At 58.9% G+C, this 17,585-nt stretch overlaps 1 protein-coding gene across 1 annotated transcript in view; it reads left to right on the plus strand.

Moving 5' to 3' along the window:
* The first annotated feature begins 10,597 nt into the window (after positions 1–10,597).
* The window catches only part of Bahcc1 (BAH domain and coiled-coil containing 1), a 32,343-nt gene continuing 25,355 nt past the window's right edge, over positions 10,598–17,585 (plus strand). The window contains exon 1 of the mRNA XM_055592202.1: positions 10,598–10,770. Within this exon, the coding sequence (XP_055448177.1) occupies positions 10,605–10,770 (166 nt within the window). The 5' untranslated portion in view covers positions 10,598–10,604. The remainder of the gene's footprint in view (positions 10,771–17,585) is intronic.

Consider the following 17,585-nt stretch of genomic DNA (forward strand, 5'->3'; position numbering starts at 1 on the left):
CTTAGCGCCTGGCAAAGTGATGCAGTCTTGCTGAGAAATGACCATCGGTTCATGCTAATTGCATCTCCAGGCCTCTCTGTCCCACTCTGTCTGGGCCTGTTGAGTCCCACAAAGCCCTTCAGCACTTGCCTAGTGCCCCGGCCTCGCCCCTGTGCACGCCTCCCTGCTTTTTGGGCTCTCAGTCCTTTGCTCTTCAGTCCTGCCAGGTGTGAAGCACCTAAGGTTCAGGTCTGGGAACCAGGGCGTACTAGGGTGGATCTGGGCAGCTGCTCCCTGCTGATCTTTGCCCAAAGTGTTTCCTCCCCGTCCCCTGCTTTTGGGAGTACAAGGCAGTCGTGTTGCACGCTTCTTTGCTCTTCCTTTCTTACTCCAAGGCTTGAGGTCCTTGTGCCCCAGGTGTGCCTAGATGTGATGCCTGGCACCAGGCCAAGTCCCGCAAAACACAGATGCCAACTCAGCCTCTTGGACATGCAGCAGAAGGCTGGGTGGTCCTGCAGTGGTGAGGCGTTCCTGGAGGAGCCTTCACCGGGAAGGGGCAGGCAGGGCTCTTCAGTGTTCAGGGCCGCCCTTCATACCCTCTGAGAGAGAACAGTGTGTCTCGGAGTGGCTGGAGTCAGCCATGCCTGAGACAGTCTCTGGGACAGGGCACAACCCTGGCCCTGGCAGCAGAGATCCAGAATGCCTGTGTCCCTGCACAGCATCCCTGCAGATAGTGTCCCTTGGGCCTCCAGGGTGCTACAGCTGTGCCAAGTCAAGCTGGGATCCAGGCCCTGGACCGTTGGCTCCTGTGGCTAGCTGGAGTTCTCCCAGCCCAGTGTGGCAGCTGACCCAGGGCCAGAGGCAATGGCTGCCGTGTGTATGTCTGTCCCTGCTGCTATACTGCCTGCCTAAGCTCTTTGACACAGCCCTGCCTAGGTATAAGGTACCAGAGGTGTCCCAGGGGCCTGAGTCTTGCTAGGTGTTATAGGATGGGTCCTCAGTCCTCCAGGAAGTACAAGCCAGCACAAGCTTTCAGCCTATGGCTTGCTCCAGGGCACCATGGGAAGGCGTCTGGGGAACATGACTGGCCCTTCCTCTCTTCACCTCTGACACATATGGTACTTCCCACTGCTCAAGCCACCAGTGTCAGCTGGCCAAGGAACCCTGCACCTCCTTTATGCATCAAGGGGCCTTAGGAGTCTGGGTCGGAGCAAGAAGTCAAAGTCTGCCCAGTTTTAAGTGCCCTGTGCAGCAGGCAAGCCCAGGCTGCGAGAACCGCAGCGTGAGCACCTGCTGCTCCAGGCCTGGGCAGATGTCTGATGGGGGTGACTCCAGGAGCTGGAGAATGGTAGCAGGAGGGGTGCGGGGAACACTGGCGGAACACCGCCACCAGCGCCAGCCACCCGCCGCGGCCCGCTGTCCCTGCAGTTCTGAGATTCCGGGGCTGCGGCTTTCCACACGACCATCACGCTCTGGCTGTGGGCCCCAGTGCTAGACCCTGGCCACAAGCACTGAAGGCTCACACCCCCAGACAAGCTGACCAGGAAATGTGTGAGCGTGCGTGGGAGCCACAGAGTGGGGTCACATGGAAGGATGGGAACGGCCTCTAGAGGCGCCAGTCCCCTCTCCCCCATATCCTGAATTTCTCAGGCTACCCTGTCCCTGGAGTACGTACTCTGTGTGTCCCCGTCATCGCTGTGGGTGCTGGATGGGACAAGGGGTGACACGGAGCACCACAGACACTGTCCACTTGTCAGGAGGGAAAACCCAGCCCTCACGGGAAGTCCTTACCCACAGACACTCAAGTAGGAAGCTTGAGCGTTTCCTATGGACCTAGTTTCACAGAAGTTCATCCTGCAGAAAGCATGACCACGTGAGGGTCTGTGTCCAGGAATCCTTTGTCCTCTCGGTGACCATGATTGAGATGGCCGGATTCAGGGCCATCTTTAAGGGTGAGAGGCTAGGTACAGGAGAAGAGGGTGAACAATACCCATGGCTAGATCGGAGTTTCCGGCCCTGACTGTGGGGCTGCCGCTAGTCTGAGAGGAGCCCCAAGCATCTGTGAGAGTGTGTGTATAAACATGTTTGTGTGAATGTTACATGTAGCCTTGTATGCAACTGAGCATGGGTGTGAGGCCCTGATAAACTCCACTGGGGTGGCCTTCCTTCATGTGGCTGTCTCGTTTCAAGGCAGTGGGAAGGGAAGTGCCTGTTTCGGCAGTGGAAGCTCTCCAGGCTGAGGGGTGTGGCTCCCAAGAGTGGGGTTGAGCAGCCCTACTCACCCCCTCACCCCCTGGCTGCCCATCCCACCACTCTTAGGAGCATCCTGGGCAGCTAGGAAAGGTCCCAGATTCCCAGCTGCCCGGGGAGGGCACAAGGGAAGGTGTGAAGGACAGCAAGAAAGGGCATGTGCCCCTTGGCCCCCTGCAGCCCCAGCCCCTGCCTGGCTGTCCTGGGACACTGAATCACTCCGGGAAGAAGTCCAGCCCCCGCCCCCACCCCTGCAGCGGGGAGTCTTGGCCACCCCGCCTCCTGTCCTAGCCAAAGGGCTAAATTTACTCTTTTAATAAGAACCAGACTTATATCCGATTTTCCTTTTCTTTTATTAGTTCTGGGCTGTTGGTTGGGCCTGTCCCTTGTCACCGCTGCCTCCCGGCCTTTTCCATGGTTGCCCAGTTGAGTGGTTCACAACCACAGAGTTTTCCTATTACGGCCTGAGAGTGGCTTCCTTTGGGACTTCCGGAAAGTTCTCTTGGACTGGCTCAGGGGCTTCCCGGGTGAGGTGATCATTCCCAGGCCACCCCCATGTCCCAAGGATGGGCCAAGCCCAACGCCCACTGCTCAGCATTCTTGGCCTCTCCCTCAGCCCCCACTCCAGGCTGTGGTCCCAGGGCCTTCCATCTTCCTTTCTCCTCTCTTTCCTTCTGTTCCTCTCTGGGCCTGTCTTAGCCTCTTCTTCTCCAGCCGCCTCCATGGAGCTGGCCCGTGGCTTTTGTGGTGGAAGTCCCTGTGAAGATTGGGTGCCGGCAGACGCTACCGGAGGGCTTTGAGCGCAGAAGGGGAAGTTGAGGGAGGCCTGGTGCTAAGCCCCAGGCTGACACCTGCTGGCAGTCTTGAAGCTTTAGGGGCTTTTACCTCAGCTTAAGATGGTCCCTGCTAGCAAGCCTGCTTGTGAAGAGGGATCTGAGATTGGAGTCTGAGGAAAACGACCTCTCTTCACCAGGGTCTGTGGGGAGACAGCCTTGACTATGTGGCCTGCTTTCCAGAGTGCTCCTAACTCCTGAGCCACTTTCATGGCTGGCTTTCTCCTGCGGCCAGAGAGGCAGCTGGGAGGCTGTGCTGAGTTGGAGGTCTTGATGCTGCAGCCAGGGGCTGACCTGGGCCTGTGTTCCTTTACTCCCACAGCTAGCTGGGTGTTTCCCTACATCAGGGGAGGCGGCGGGCAGCCTTACCATGGTCCACCTAGACAAGTCAGTGTGAGTCTGCAAAAGACCCAACAGTGGGGGACTAGAGAACATGCACAGTGTGTGTGCGTGTCTCAGGAATGGAGTGTGGAAAGGCTGTGTGCAGCCATAGGTGCGCGCTCACAGCCACACACTCTAGACATGCACGCACAGCCGGGACTTGTGGACCTGACATGTGTGACCTCACAGCCACGAACACACACACTGTTCTAGACACACACTTAGAAAAGTGCACACAGAAAGTCCATGTGTGCACCCCACAGCATCAGCCGCTGGGGCACCTGGCTGACTCCAGCAGGAGGGAATGCCCGGGCACACTGGAGGGCAGCCTCTAGGACACTTGTCCTGCTGCTTTCAGTCACCTGGCTAGGGGAGGAGTCTCAGCATTGCTTCTCCACCAGAGCCTGGCATCCCACTCTGAACCCCTCTTTCTCCTCCTCCTCTTCCCCGTCCCCCCCCCCTTTATCCTTCTCCTCTCCCCGCCCTCCTCCCTCTCCTTCTCCTCTCTCCCCTTCCTCCACCAGGCAGTAGAGGGTTAGACAGATATCCTGCTCCCAAGCAGGCTAGACTGGAGCCTTTTCTTCTGCTTCTGTCCTTGCAGAAAGCCCTGTGTGGAAGTTCTGTTCTCTCTAGGGTTCCTGGAATGAGAGGAATGTGGGGTGGGGCAGAAGGGAGGTCTCTCCTTCCTCCTCTGGTCCCTCTGGGACAGGCTTGGTGAGAGAGGAGAGCTTTGCCCTTCTTCCCCTTTAACCACCTCAGGATGCGCATCTCGCCAGTCTGGTGTCTCCTGGGGAGACCAAAGGCCACTGGCCCTATAGAAGACACAGGGAAGCAGAGCAGGAAGCTGTAGGAAGAGGGGAGTCTGAATGGACGTGAGCAGGAGGGTGGGAGCTGGCACAAGCTGTGGGTGCAGCCGCCAGACACAGAGCTAAGGCGACCCATGCCAGCAGCCAGTCAGCTGGGCTTCCGGAAGCAACAGGAGCGCAGAGATCCTGGGAAGAGACTTGCGCCATCTCAGTGAGCTGTGGTTTTATTTTTTACAACCCATTTCACAGTTTCCAGAAGAGGAGGACGCCGTTCAGTGGCTCGCTTAATGCAAAACAAATGCTTGTTCCCTGAAGCTCTGTGGATGTGGGAGAGCCTGGCCAGAGAGCCGGGCGCACAGGCATGGCCAGCTAGTGCCCAGACACCCAGCACTGGGCTGTGGTGTGCCAGATGCCCAGGGGATCCTTCTTTTGCATGGTGTTAGACCCACGAGGCTTTGTTCTCCAGGGCTCTTAGCTTCCAGGCTCCTGGCACCCATCACGGCTGTGGACCAGCTTGGTCACAGTGGGCCTAGTGCACACAGGTGCACAAGCGTGAGAGGGAAGGGAAAGGGCTGACTCTCCTTCCTCCTCTGCCCAGGAGTTGTGTCCAGCCACGAAGGCCACATTCACCTCCCAGGCGCTGCAGTTGCTACCCCTATGGGCCACACCGTGGCCTGGGTGGGCACAGAGATCTCCAGGTGTTCTGGTTTCTGTTGCTGTGGTGAAACAATCTGGCCCCAAACAACCTTACTATCTGCCTTGTCCTTCAGTGTCACACCCCATCTTTGAAGAAAGTCAAACTAGGAACTCAGGCAGGGCCTTGATGGGGAAACCACGGAAGGAGGCTGCTGTCTGATTCGTTCTGACTTGCTGGCTGGCTCATGTTTAGCTACATTTTACACACACATACCAGGACCATGTGCCCATGGAACGAGGCTGCCCATACTGGGCCCTCCTTTGTCAGTTAATTATCAAGGCAAATCTTCACAGACATGCCCACAGGCCAAGCTGATCGATCGGGGCAGTTCCTCAGTGAAGGCTTCTCTTGGTTGACTGTTGGCTGTGTCAGGTTGACAGCTAAGGCAGATCAGGGTGTGCCAGGACTGTAGCCTCGACCCCCCTACCCCCCCACCATGCCAGGTTGAGTGGGCTGTTCTGTGTGTGGCCGTGGGTGGTCAGCCCTCCAAAGGGCCCTGACAAACCCAGGGACTCCCATTCTCTTTCACTCATCACAGAGGGTCAGTATTGTCCCAGGAAGGGGATCTGAAAGCTGTGAGGGGGCGGGGGGGGCTCTGGTTTCCCCAGCCCTCCTGCTGCTGGCAGCCCTGGAACAACCATGATGCGGGTGTGGTCCCATGCAGGTCACTGGCCTTGGCATGGGGACAGGTAGCCTCCCATGAGTGGGGCTGTGCCTTATGTGTTCCTTGCCTGAGGTGTGTCAAGTCGATCCTCTGGCATGCTGGCTTCCAGAATGGTTTTCTCAGCCAGCCAGGCATTCCAGCCAGGCCTTCATGGTGTCCTGGGCAGAGCTGAGACTAGAGCTGCAGCTGGGGGATCTGCTATGCGTACAGCGCACAAGTGCCTGTCCCAGAAGCCACCTCGCACTTCTCAGGCCTTTCCTGAGATGTCCGGGCAGTGGGCTCCTCGAGTCCTCCAGAGGATGGTCAGCGGCCTCATTCTGCAGCCACGTTCATTTGGCTTGGCCCTTGGGGCTGTGATCTGGGCCTGACAGTGACAGTAATTAAGACCTGGAACCACTGTGGTTGGTGTGAAGATCTGAGAGCCTGACCAAAGGAGCCTCCCCACTCACTGTCAGGATCTACACTCACTGTCAGGACCCCCACTCACTGTCAGGACCCCACAACTGTCAGGATCCTCACACTCACTGTCAGGACCCCTCACTCACTGTCAGGACCCCACACTCACTGTCAGGATCTACACTCACTGTCAGGACCCCTCACTCACTGTCAGGATCTACACTCACTGTCAGGACCCCTCACTCACTGTCAGGATCTACACTCACTGTCAGGATCTACACTCACTGTCAGGATCCTCACACTCACTGTCAGGATCTACACTCACTGTCAGGATCCACACACTCACTGTCAGGACCCACACTCACTGTCAGGATCTACACTCACTGTCAGGACCCACACTCACTGTCAGGATCTACACTCACTGTCAGGACCCACACTCACTGTCAGGATCCTCACACTCACTGTCAGGATCTACACTCACTGTCAGGATCTACACTCACTGTCAGGACCCCCCACACTCACTGTCAGGACCCACACTCACTGTCAGGATCTACACTCACTGTCAGGATCTACACTCACTGTCAGGATCTACACTCACTGTCAGGATCCACACACTCACTGTCAGGATCCACACTCACTGTCAGGATCTACACTCACTGTCAGGATCTACACTCACTGTCAGGATCTACACTCACTGTCAGGATCTACACTCACTCACTGTCAGGATCCACACTCACTGTCAGGAGCCCTTCTTGGTCTCTCCACTGTACCAAGCTCCCCAGTGTCCTTCCTAGTCTGGTAACCACAGCACTCATAGACAAGGGATTTTGCCAAGAGGAAAGAGCCTTCAGCCCAGTTCCCGGCTGGACTTGGCCTGAGGCGGTGTCCCTGGCCAGGGCCCAAGCTGAACTGGGCTCCCAGGCAGCCACTGCACTGGGGTTGGCTCCTGGTCAGCAGGCAGAGTTTAGAAGGTAGCTGCCAGGTCTGCCCAGGGCTCTGCTTGCCTGGTACAGTGCCACCACCCTGGTCCTCAAAGTGTAGGTGACAATAGGAACATAGATCCCTGGTCCTGGGTTTTTTCGGGTTGCTTAGAAACTGGGTGGGCTGTGGGAAGCCTCAAGGAGCCAGCTGTGCCTCTCTACCCACAACAGTTGCTGCCAGCCATGAGGCTGTCCATCTGGCAAGGCTTACAGGATCTCTTGCAGGTTCCCCACCAGAACCACCATGGTGGGGAGAACCCCATTCCTCCAAAGGTGGAGAGGTCGGCTGGAGAGGTGGCTCAGAAGTTAAGAGCACTGGCTGTTCTTCCTGAGGTCCTGAGTTCAATTCCCAGCAACCACATGGTGGTTCACAACCATCTATGATGAGATCTGGTGCCCTCTTCTGGTGTGCAGGTGTACATGCAGTCAGAACACTGTACATAATAAATACACCTTTAAAACAAAACAAAAAGTCGCAATCACTATCATAGTGGCTCATGCTGGGCCTGCTTGGGCCATCCCAAACTGCTGAAGGGAATGAAGTCCCCTGGGCCAGTGGCCAGTGTTCCAGGAAGTTGGCTACCCCATGGGGAATTCCATACCAAGGTCATCAGTGGCCAGAAGGGGGTCCCTTGAAACACTCATGACAGTGACCTCAGGGCTGAGGATCTGTTGCTTTCACTGCTTGGTCAGGAGCTGTACATTTGTGTGACAAGGACGCTGTGATCAGCTCTTCACTTTTCATCATGGAAGGGGGAGGAGTGAAACCCCAGATGCCGCTAGAAACCCACAGGAGGGGAAGGGCTGGGACCCTGCCCCACCCCTTTAACGTCATAGACTGCAGGCAGCTTCAGTGGGCTTAGTGGAAGCAGCTGTAAAGAGAGTCCCCCTGGGAGTTGGGATTTAGCTCAGTGGTAGAGCACTTGCCTAACAAGCACAAGGCCCTGGGTTCAGTCCTCCGCTCTGGAAAAAAAAAAAAAAAAAAAAAAAAAAAACAAAGAAAGAAAAAAGAAAAAAAGAAAGAGAAAGAGAGTCCCCCTAACGCACCGCAAAGTCAGCACACAAGCCAGTATGGGTGACAAGTGCCCTAGGCTGGGAGAGCCTGGCACAGGAGCCTCTCACTGGAGCAGCCCCTGCCCTTCCTCAGCGAGGGTGGGGGCTGACCGGGCTGTTGAACTGTCCCTCGGGCCTCAGGCCTCTTCTGGGGCAGAGTGTCAGCGGTAGTTGCCCTCAGAGGCTGTGGCCCTCAGAGGATACACTGTTAGATGCCCAGACCCAGTGGCCGCCTCTTGGGGACTGTAGGATTTTGGCCAGTGACGCTTCCTGCTGATGGCCTTTCCTAGCAGGATCTGTGGCTGCTGTGGGACCCTGAGCTCAGGGTCAGTGCCACCTTGTCCGCTGAGATGCGGGAGAACTCAGGGTGCTCCATTCCCAGGCCAGGATCCTGGGGAAATTGTATTTGCAGACCCAGCTTTTGGACTCTGTTGCTTCCCATGGGCGGTGCTTTCCTAGGAGGGCGCAGGGGTTGGGGAGGAGGAGTAGAAAGGCCTGGGAGACTCGGGGCTGCCCCAGCGGCCAGGCGGAAAGTTTGCAGCTGGAGCAGCCACAGTCAGCCCACAGGCACGGCCCCCTGTAGTCCCCAGAGCAGGGCAGGGAGGCCAGCACTTCCCTTCCCAGCCTGGAGTCTCCCCCCTGGGGTGGACACGCCTGTGGTCTGGACCAGTCTCCCCAGCCCCATCTATGCCATCTTGTCTGGGAAGTCCCTGGCTCTTGGGCACCTTCAACATGTTCTTCATGGGCCTGCCCAAAGCAGAGGACCCCTTACAGCCCGGCCTGGATCAGCACTCACAGACCCTTCCTCTGGCTATGTCCAAGGTCCCCTCCTCTGTGCACGCCAACCCCTCATACCAGGAGGGGGAGAAGCCATTTCTAACCGCCAGGCTGGAAGCCGGTGGAAGCCAGCATAGATGCCAGGGTCCCACAGGGCCAGTCCCCTCCCCTCGCCTGACTGCTTCCCTGCTGAGTCACTCTGTGTTTGGGAAGTTCCCAGGGCCAAGCCAGGAGAGATGAAGCATCACCACTTTACCAATTCCCCTGCCCCCTGGGTGGGAGGCTGCTCCGGTGACTCAGCTTGGGCTGGCCAGGCTCCGCCCTGGGATGGCCATGGAGTAGGCTCCCTGCCCAGGAACAGAGGTGGCAAGGTACCAGGGCACCATGCTGGGGTAAAGGGACCAGCAGTGCAGCCTGGACCACCCACAGAACGGCCCTGAGTGCACAGGCTCTCTGCACGTATGTTGTATGTGGACAAGAGCTGGTAGCCATGACAACCAGGGAGACTTGCTTGGCCTGGCCCTGACTGCTAGACTCTGGCAGAGACGGGTCATAGACCACGGCAGCATCCATCGGAGGGTGCGGCAGGCTGGTGGGCAGGAGAGGAGGGTGAGCAGGCTGTGGAGGCTGACCTGGGATCAGGGACAGCTGCCTCACCATCCACCACGTGCCCTCCCAGGACACTGGGGAAAACGCTGGCCAGCCCGGGAAGCCTGGGACCCACTCTTCCGCCCAATACCAGTTCCTTAGAGCCTGTTCCCAGAGACCCAGCGGGGACCTGAAGAGCTGCTCTGTGAGGTTCTGGTCTCTTTCCTGGCTCTGCCATCACCTGGGCCCGGGGCCGCCTTGTCTAACTGGGGGAAAGACAGAAGCACATTTCTCACACCCGGCCCAGAATGGGCAGGCCCCTCCGCCCCTGCAGCGCTGGCTGCAGCCTCCGGTTGGGCCCTTGTTGGATCTAGGTGCATCATGGGCCCTCTCAGGGAGGCGCAGGCACAGCTCGCTGCCAGGCCCACCGCATCGCAGGAAGCCGGCAGGTGCCAATGCCATGGGCTGTGCAAATGAGAAGGCCCACGGCAAGCTTGTCCACCACGGGTCCTAAGCGTGCTTCTGACATTGTTCTGGGCACCTGGTTGGTGATGACGGTGGTGGAAAAGGATGTGATGGTTAGGGTGGCAGAGGCGAGGTGTGTGCTCACGAGGGTAGAGGAAGGAGGAGGGCGAGGTGGTGGTTAGCGGGTGATACAGTTGCTGTGGTGGTGGTGACAGGTGGCGGTGGTGGTGTGGGATGATAGTGACGGTCCGTGGTAGTGCTCTGGTCACAGTCGTGGGCGGTAGTGGCGGTAAGGACGTGACGGTGGCAGTGGTGGTGTGGGAATGTGGAGGTGGTGTGGTTTTGAGGGGTGTTTGTGAGGGGTGGCATGGATGGCGGTTGTAGCGTAGGGGAGCAGTGCTGTGGGTGGCCGTGGCGGTGCTTTGGTGGTGGTTGTGGTGGGTGGGCAGTGGGCAGACGGTGGTGGTCATGCTGTTTTGAAGTAACAGGTTTTACTCCTAAGACCGTGGAGGTGTTAAAGGCCCGGGACACGGGTGTCACTCTCAAGTACTTGTGTGGGCAGCTTTGCCTGCCACGGCTTTCTTGGACAAGGCGAGGGCCCTGTGGGAGCTAGGGTACCTGAGAGGCACCGCAGAGGAGGGCTTTGGGGTGCGGGCGCTGGCCCTGTGCTTCTGTGCCGAGCACAGGGCTTGCACAGCTCACTCTCGCCCCGTGTCCACAGCCAGCAGCCGTCTGATGGGAAACCCCCCGGCCTCCTCCTTCATGGGCAGCTTCCTCACCGGCAGCCTGGGCCCAGCAGCCTCTGCACACGCCAGCGGCCCCACGTCCTCTCCCTCTGAACCGGCCTACCGAGGATCCCACCCCGCCACCTCCCAGATCTGGTTCTCCCACTCCCATGAAGGTAAGTCGGGTCTTGGGCTCCTGGCTTTACCCTAGGGGTTATAGGGGACCAAGTGGTGAAAGCCTGCTGGCAGGCCCTGCCGGTGTGCAGCGGGGGCGCCTCCCTGCTGAGGAGGTCTCTCGGGGAGGTGGTGATTGGTTGGAAGTGGGACGGCCCCAGTAGGCACTGGCCCTGGCCAGATGTGTGCTCCAGATGTTGGGCAGGGAGGGCTCCCCGGGAACGGGGGAAATGTGGCCTGCAGCTGGGCCAGCCGGACCAGGATGCGCCCTCCACCGTGGGCTGCCCCCCACCTCCCCAGACTCAAGCAGGCATGGGTTCCAGATGTGTCAGCGGGAAAGGAGAGGCAGAGAGAAGAGAGCTGTCAGCAGGCAGAGCCTGCTGCCGTCCCACCCCCACCCCAGCTCTGCCCTGACAGAGCTCCCAGGCCACCAGCCTCGCGCTTGGTACACTTTGCTGCCTCAGAAGTACCTGTTACTGTCAGACATCATGAAACAGGATGGTCTCTAGAGCCCTCTGTTGGCATCTCAGGTCTCTCCTGGACTTTCCCCAGACTAGGATGTACCTTGTCCAGATGTCTGAAGTTAGCTTTTGCGTTTTGGTTTTATGACTTGGAAGGCAGCCCTGGGCCCCCAGTCTCCCTGGCCTGGTCATTGCTTGCTTGCGTTCCCTTGATTGTGCATCTCCGTTGGTGCAGGAAGGGTTAACCCCCTCCCGGGCTGGCACGCGGGAGGTAATTGCATTTGGCAGCGGGCACACGGAGCTCTCGCTCCTGGCACCAGACGCTGCCGTAACTCAATGACTGCTGCGCTCAGGCGTCCTGTTTACAGAGCGCAGTGGACCCACACGGCGCACAGCCCGCCTGCCCACGGTCCAGGCAGGGAGATTAGGGCCCGGGCCCAGCACCTCGGGGAGCCTGAGAAACCTCTTCTTTGTGCCACAAGAAGGGGCTGTTTTCCAAGCGGGACAGGTGACAAGTGAGGGGCAGTTGTTGGAGTAATCTGGTCTCTGGACTTCCGTTCAGAGCACACATGTTGGACAGGTGATAAGAGACCGCGCTCTCCTGGGTGAGCAGTTCGGCCAGGCCTTGAGAACCAGAGAGGCAGAGTGGGCTCTTTAGCCAGACCTCCTGTGATGTTCTGCACCCCCCCCCATCCCCCGGCAGAGTCCTGGGTGGAGACTCCCTGGCCAGCTGTGGGTGGCCCAGGCCCTGCGGGAAACACTGGCTCCCTACCCTCCGACCAGCCTTTAGTGTCCATCCAGCATCTCCCACTGGCCACAGCATCTGGCTCCCAGGATGTTTGCAGGAAGTATGAGGGTGGCTAAGCAGCAGGAATAGGCAGTGGAGGCCACTCAAGAAAGGGCTGACCGCAGGTGCACGGTCCACCTGGGCCGCCCCACCTGATTTCTTCCATCCTTGTAACCGGCAGTGCCCCGGAATGTCGGCCCACCTGCTTGGGAGAGACTCATGCCTACTCCCTTCCATCCTACCCTTGCAGACACCACCAGCAAGAAGGGCAGTTTGTGGGTGGCACCACCTGCCCTAGAGCCCAGTCCTGTTCCCTGTTGGGCCGGTCACTCGGGATGTCGGGTAGAGGCCCGCTGCCAGCACCCAAAACCATTTACTTCCCCTTGCTCAATGGTTGTCTGGTAGGGTCACTTACGACGCACCCTCAGTACCCCCAAACCCCTGAGCCCCCTGTGGGCCCGCCTCCGCAGGTTCTGTTTTCAGGCTCTAGCCCCAAGGGTGCCCACGTGGCCAACATCCAGGCAGTGTGCCGACTTCTGGACTCTGTCGTGCCTCGGGCCGATCACATGCGCTCTGTTCCCCGTCCTGCGTTCGAGGCTGTGTCACAAGGAGAGATAGGGCCCTGTTGTCTCGGAGACCACCTCAAGGGCAGCAGCAGGACTCTCTCTGCCCACTGCCTGGCGTCCACTGCGGCAGGTGCAAGACGAAGTCCCAGAGGCAGGTGGGGGAGGGCAAGCACAGGTGCTCAGGGCAGGAAGCTGGGGGCTGCACCAGCACAGCCCAGGGCCCACTGGGGCCGTGGAGTCAGGTGTGTGGGCAAGCAGCAGTCCTGGAGCGGGGAGAGCACGGTTGCAAGACTCCAGGTCCCATCTGAGAGTGGCAGCAAGCCCACATCTGTCTGGAGTCACGTGACAACGCGTACCCCCCAGGGCTGTGCCTCAGGTCACCCCTTACCGGCTCCTCCCAACCCCAGGGAGTCCCCCTCCCCGCCGCGGGGGTTCCCCTGTAGTCTGTGTCTGCAGCCTCACTCCCTGACAGGCCGCATGGTGCAGCCTGCTCTGTGCGGCAGAGGCCAGGGCGGGCGGGGCGGGAGCGAGTGGCAGGCTGGCTGGCTGCCCTGGCAGTGTGCCTGGCTGCTAGTCTGACGGGGTGCCAGCTGGCTCCACGTGCTGGGGCCTGTTTCTCGGCCATGTGTGTACAGGAGGGCGGGGGGCAAGGCAGGCAGGGGGCACGCGACACGGCCAGAGAATGGGGGCCATCCAGCATGGGGGCTTCCTGGGCAATAGGCCAGGAGGCCCAGCCTTACCCTTGTCCTGCTGCCTTCAACTACCCCTAGAGTATAGAGATGCAGGGACTCCGCCTCCTTCCTGCCCTGGGCCGTCTAGTGTCTAGGGCAGGTAGGTCAGGCAGACAGGGCCGACAAGTAGCAGCACTTCCTGTGGGAATTAGCCGTGGGTGCCCTCCTCTTGACAGAGATTCTCAGAACACCCTCCCCTCACCATCTGTAAGGCAGCTGTAAGGGGGGGCTCAGGCTTCCTGTGTCCCTGGAACAGCTGGGGGTTCAAGGGATGCACCCTGGTGTTAGAGGAGCCGCCCCGAAACATCTGGCCTGGAGCAGGACCTGCTTTCTGAGCCCCAGGCCCTCTGGCCCCTTGGCTCACCCGAGATGACGGGTCTTGCCAGAAGTAGACGTCAGGGCCATGGGGTAGGGTGGACAGCAGAACTAGCCCGGGGCAGAGGTGAATGGCTGGTAGCCAACCTGGCCTGAGTGGATGGGCCTGGGTGTGGTGCCGCACAGCTGGCCCTATTGTCAGTGAGCACCCCCCCACCCCAGCTGCCTGCTTGGGACCACCCACAGGGCAATGAAAGGGGATGCTGTTGCTAGGGGGTTGGGGATGGATACAGGAGCTTGGAGCTGACTCAGCCCTGCTAGTCGTGGTCTCTTGTGCCACCTGGAGGGGGAGCCATGGGCACACGTGCCAGCACTGGCTGCCTGCCGAGCCAGCTTCTGTCAAAGCCACACCCACCCTGGTGGCCACTTCTCCATCCATGCCTGGCTGGAGTCCAGTGAGACAGGAGCCACACACAGGAGCCACCAAGTTACCCTGCTGCTCCAGACCCCACACACTCCCACATTTCTCCAGCTGCCTCTGGCTCCCTCAGTATCTTAGGAGGCCTCAAGACTTACCACAGGGGTAAGCAGGGGCTGGAACTCGGCCAGCCAGGAGACAGGTCCCATCCAGCATTCCCCTCATGGGTGGGCCGGCAGACTCCAGCCCCTGGAACTGCCCCCTGCTGGCCGTCTCTTTGCTATTTCTCCAGACCCTGGATGCTCGCTCCCTTTCTTTTCCTCTTTCACTTGGTTTTCTTGAAACAGAACCAAGTTCCTGCCTGGCCTGGAACTCGCTATGATGACCAGTCTGACCTAGAAATTGCAATGATCCTTTTTCTCTCCTTCTCATTGCTGGAATAGGCTTGGGACACTGTACCCTACAATCTCTCCTTCCTCCTTTTTTTATTTTTAAAGATTTATTTGTAGTTTTTAATTAGGTGGGTGTGTTTCTCTGTATGGGTAGGCACACATGTAAGTTGCAGGACTCTCGGAGTCCAGAAGACGACGTCAGGTTTCAGGGAGCCAGCTTACAGGAAAATGTGGGTACTGGAAACAGAGATCGGGTCCCCTGCAAGAGCAGTACATACACTTAACTGCTGAGCTCTCTATGAGTGACCCCCCACTGTCCCCAGAACCCTGGTCCTTCCTCTTTCCTCCTCTGTTTCATCCTGTTTCACCCTCCGCATTTCATGGCGCCCACCCATGTCCACAAGAGCTGCTCGGCCACTTGGGAAAATCTAGCCACCCTAAGATTTGGAGGACACCATGGAATGAACTCTTAGACCCAGCCCTGGGTTTCAGGGTGCCATTGCAGCCAGCAGGGAGCAGCTCCGGGGTCTCAGGGCTTCACTCTCTGGTTGTCACAGCCTCAAGGGCTGCGTTAGCGTTAGGCTGCCATGCTCAGCGTGGAGCCTCTGCGCCTGCACCCTCCCCTGTAAACACGCCTGCTGGAACAGACCGGTACTCTAGAGGCTCTCCTTCCCTCATCACCCTTTCTTCGTACATGCTAGAGGTAGTGGGGCAGGCAGTGGCCGTGGTCGCCAGGCAGTGACCCTCCCGGATCCTTGGCTCCAACACGGGCAAAACCCAAGTAGCCAGCCTGCTGCACCTCCTTCCTGCCCACGAGGGGGTGGAGTCCCGGCACAGTGGGCCACCTGGGTTGCTGCAGACGGTGGAGGTGGCAGGACTGTTGTCCTGGAAGCCAGCAGGATGTGGGGGCCACATCCAGGATATCCTGCTCCACATCTGCCCACCATCGGTTGGCCCCCGAGTCCATCCTACTGGCCAGTGCTGAGCGTTGCCCTGTGAATGTGGAGAGACGTCCCGCTGGATCCAGGGCGACCTGCCCGTGGGAGCCTGGCTCCGTGGGCACTTAGTTATTCCCCTCAGCCTGGGGACACGGAGACTGCAGGGCCCTGTTCCCTGAGCAGTTGCGGGCAGCGTTGTGAGGCTGCAGGGAGGAGAGAACCCTGAAGGCTGCCGTTCTGATCTCCAGCCACTTGGGTGGTCAGTCCCGGGAGCTGCCCTTTGAAATCCTGGCCTGGATGACTAGGAGTTCGACCAAGTAGGGTGAAGAGACCCTGAAGTGAGGGCATTTGGCAGGGAGAACCTGGGTTGTTGCTAGGTAACTCCCTTCAGTTACTAAAGCGGAGATGGCAAGCGTCCTGTGAACTGGCTGCCACATCCTGCCTGTTCCCAGGGCAGACATCACTAGTCAATTACGCGGCATGAGAATGCAGCTTTAGGATTCTCAGCCCAGCACTCCTGGTCTGTCCTGAGTAAACTGCAAGGGAAATCACTGGCAGGGAGTGAAAAGGCTGCTGTCTGGGAGAGGGCCAGCACCAACTTACTGCTGGCCCTCCGTGTGTGGCGGCATCCAGAGCGACAGGAAATGGGTACCAGGGCACTTGAGGAGCAGGGACCAGGCCCCAGGAAAACAGAGGTTTGTAGGTACCTGTTCCTTCTGGGTGGGCAGAGGGAGCCCCATTTTGTGGCTTCCTACCCAGATGCCCATTTCCTGCCTGTCCCACCGTCCTTTGTCTCTTAAATGCTGTTTCTAAGCAGCCTCGCCATCAGCCATCTTCTTTTTCTGCCTGTTAATCAGGAATCTTCATCTTCACCATCAGCAGGGGCTTTGGTAGCGGTGGCAGTGGCAGGGCAGGATGGCGCGTCCTAAACACGGGACACTTCCCCGGTGAGCCAGGGTTCCAGGGCAGCAGGTGGCCTTAGCTTTGTCACAGGATCATCGGAGCGATGCAGAGGCTCCAGCTGCAGATGTGCAGAGGCTGTAGGGAAAGGGTGGCCCGGGGCCTGGACCCTCCAGAGGGGATCTAGCTAAGCAGACCTGTGGCTGGAAGTGTAGCCTCTGAGGCTCTCTCTCTGCCCCAGGGTCCTCCCCTGATGCCTGGCCACCCCTATGAGAATCCTCCCTAGACCCTCCCAGCCCAGGCTTGGTCTCCCTGATTCTTTCCGGACGCTGTGTCTCCTGGCCTTGGCTTCCGGTCTCAGAGCAGCTGCTCTGACTTTCTAGTTTCCTCTCAGTTCAGGGAGTCCAGTCTTGGGGAAAAGAAAGGGGCCTTTTTATTGGCAGGCAAAGAGGACCCTCTCCTCGCTCTCTCCCCCAGGGCTCTTTGCTCCTCCCACCCCTGCTTTTCTTTCTTCAGCTGGTTCCCCCGTCTGAGGCCTGAGGGATGAAGAGCCTCCCTGCGAGGAATGGCCAGGAGATTTCAGCCCCACTCCCTGGACTGGCAGCCACCAGCCTTTTCACAGCACCCAAAGTGCCATGGGTGGGAAGGGCATCCTTACTCAGTTAACCAGGTGCCCATTGCCCCCAGAGAGCAGGGAGAGGCCCAGGCCTCCTTAGGGGGTGCAAGTTGATGGGGGGGTGTTGTGCCTGGAAACGTTGGGGAACGTTGTCTGGGAAGGAGGAATTTACAGACTTCTGTTTACCAAAAAACGAGGCCCATAAAACATTTAACAGCAGCCAATTACGGGGGACAGCTGCAGTGGGTTCCCCCCCCCCCCCGGCCCCAGTCCCCCTACCCAGCTGCTCCCACCCAGGCCTCTTGGCTTTTGTCAAGTCTTCCAGGAGCTGAGTTTAATCTGGGTAACATCTGCTACAGATGTGTCCACACACACCAGGCCAGTGGGGGCAGGTCTCCCGGCCTCGGCCTGTACTTCAACCAGAGAGGAGCAGAGGCCTGGCAGTGGACACCGTCCCCGTGTCGTCCGGGAGACGTCGCTACACTGTGCAGGCGGGTTTCCGTGTCACAGAGATCTCAGAGTCCTCCTTCATGAGTGCCTTGAGTAGCAGATGGAAAGCTGCACAGCCGGGCAGATGCCTTCCTCCGTGTAGGACCAAAGAGCCACCAAAGTAGAGACTGTCCCAAGGTGTCATTGGTCCAGGGTTTGTGTGTGTGTGTGTGTGTGTGTGTGTGTGTGTGTGTGTGTGTGTGT

Source organism: Psammomys obesus, unplaced genomic scaffold (genome assembly GCF_907164565.1).
Source record: "Psammomys obesus unplaced genomic scaffold, mPsaObe1.curated_primary_1811, whole genome shotgun sequence".
NCBI classification, from domain to species: Eukaryota; Metazoa; Chordata; class Mammalia; order Rodentia; family Muridae; genus Psammomys; species Psammomys obesus.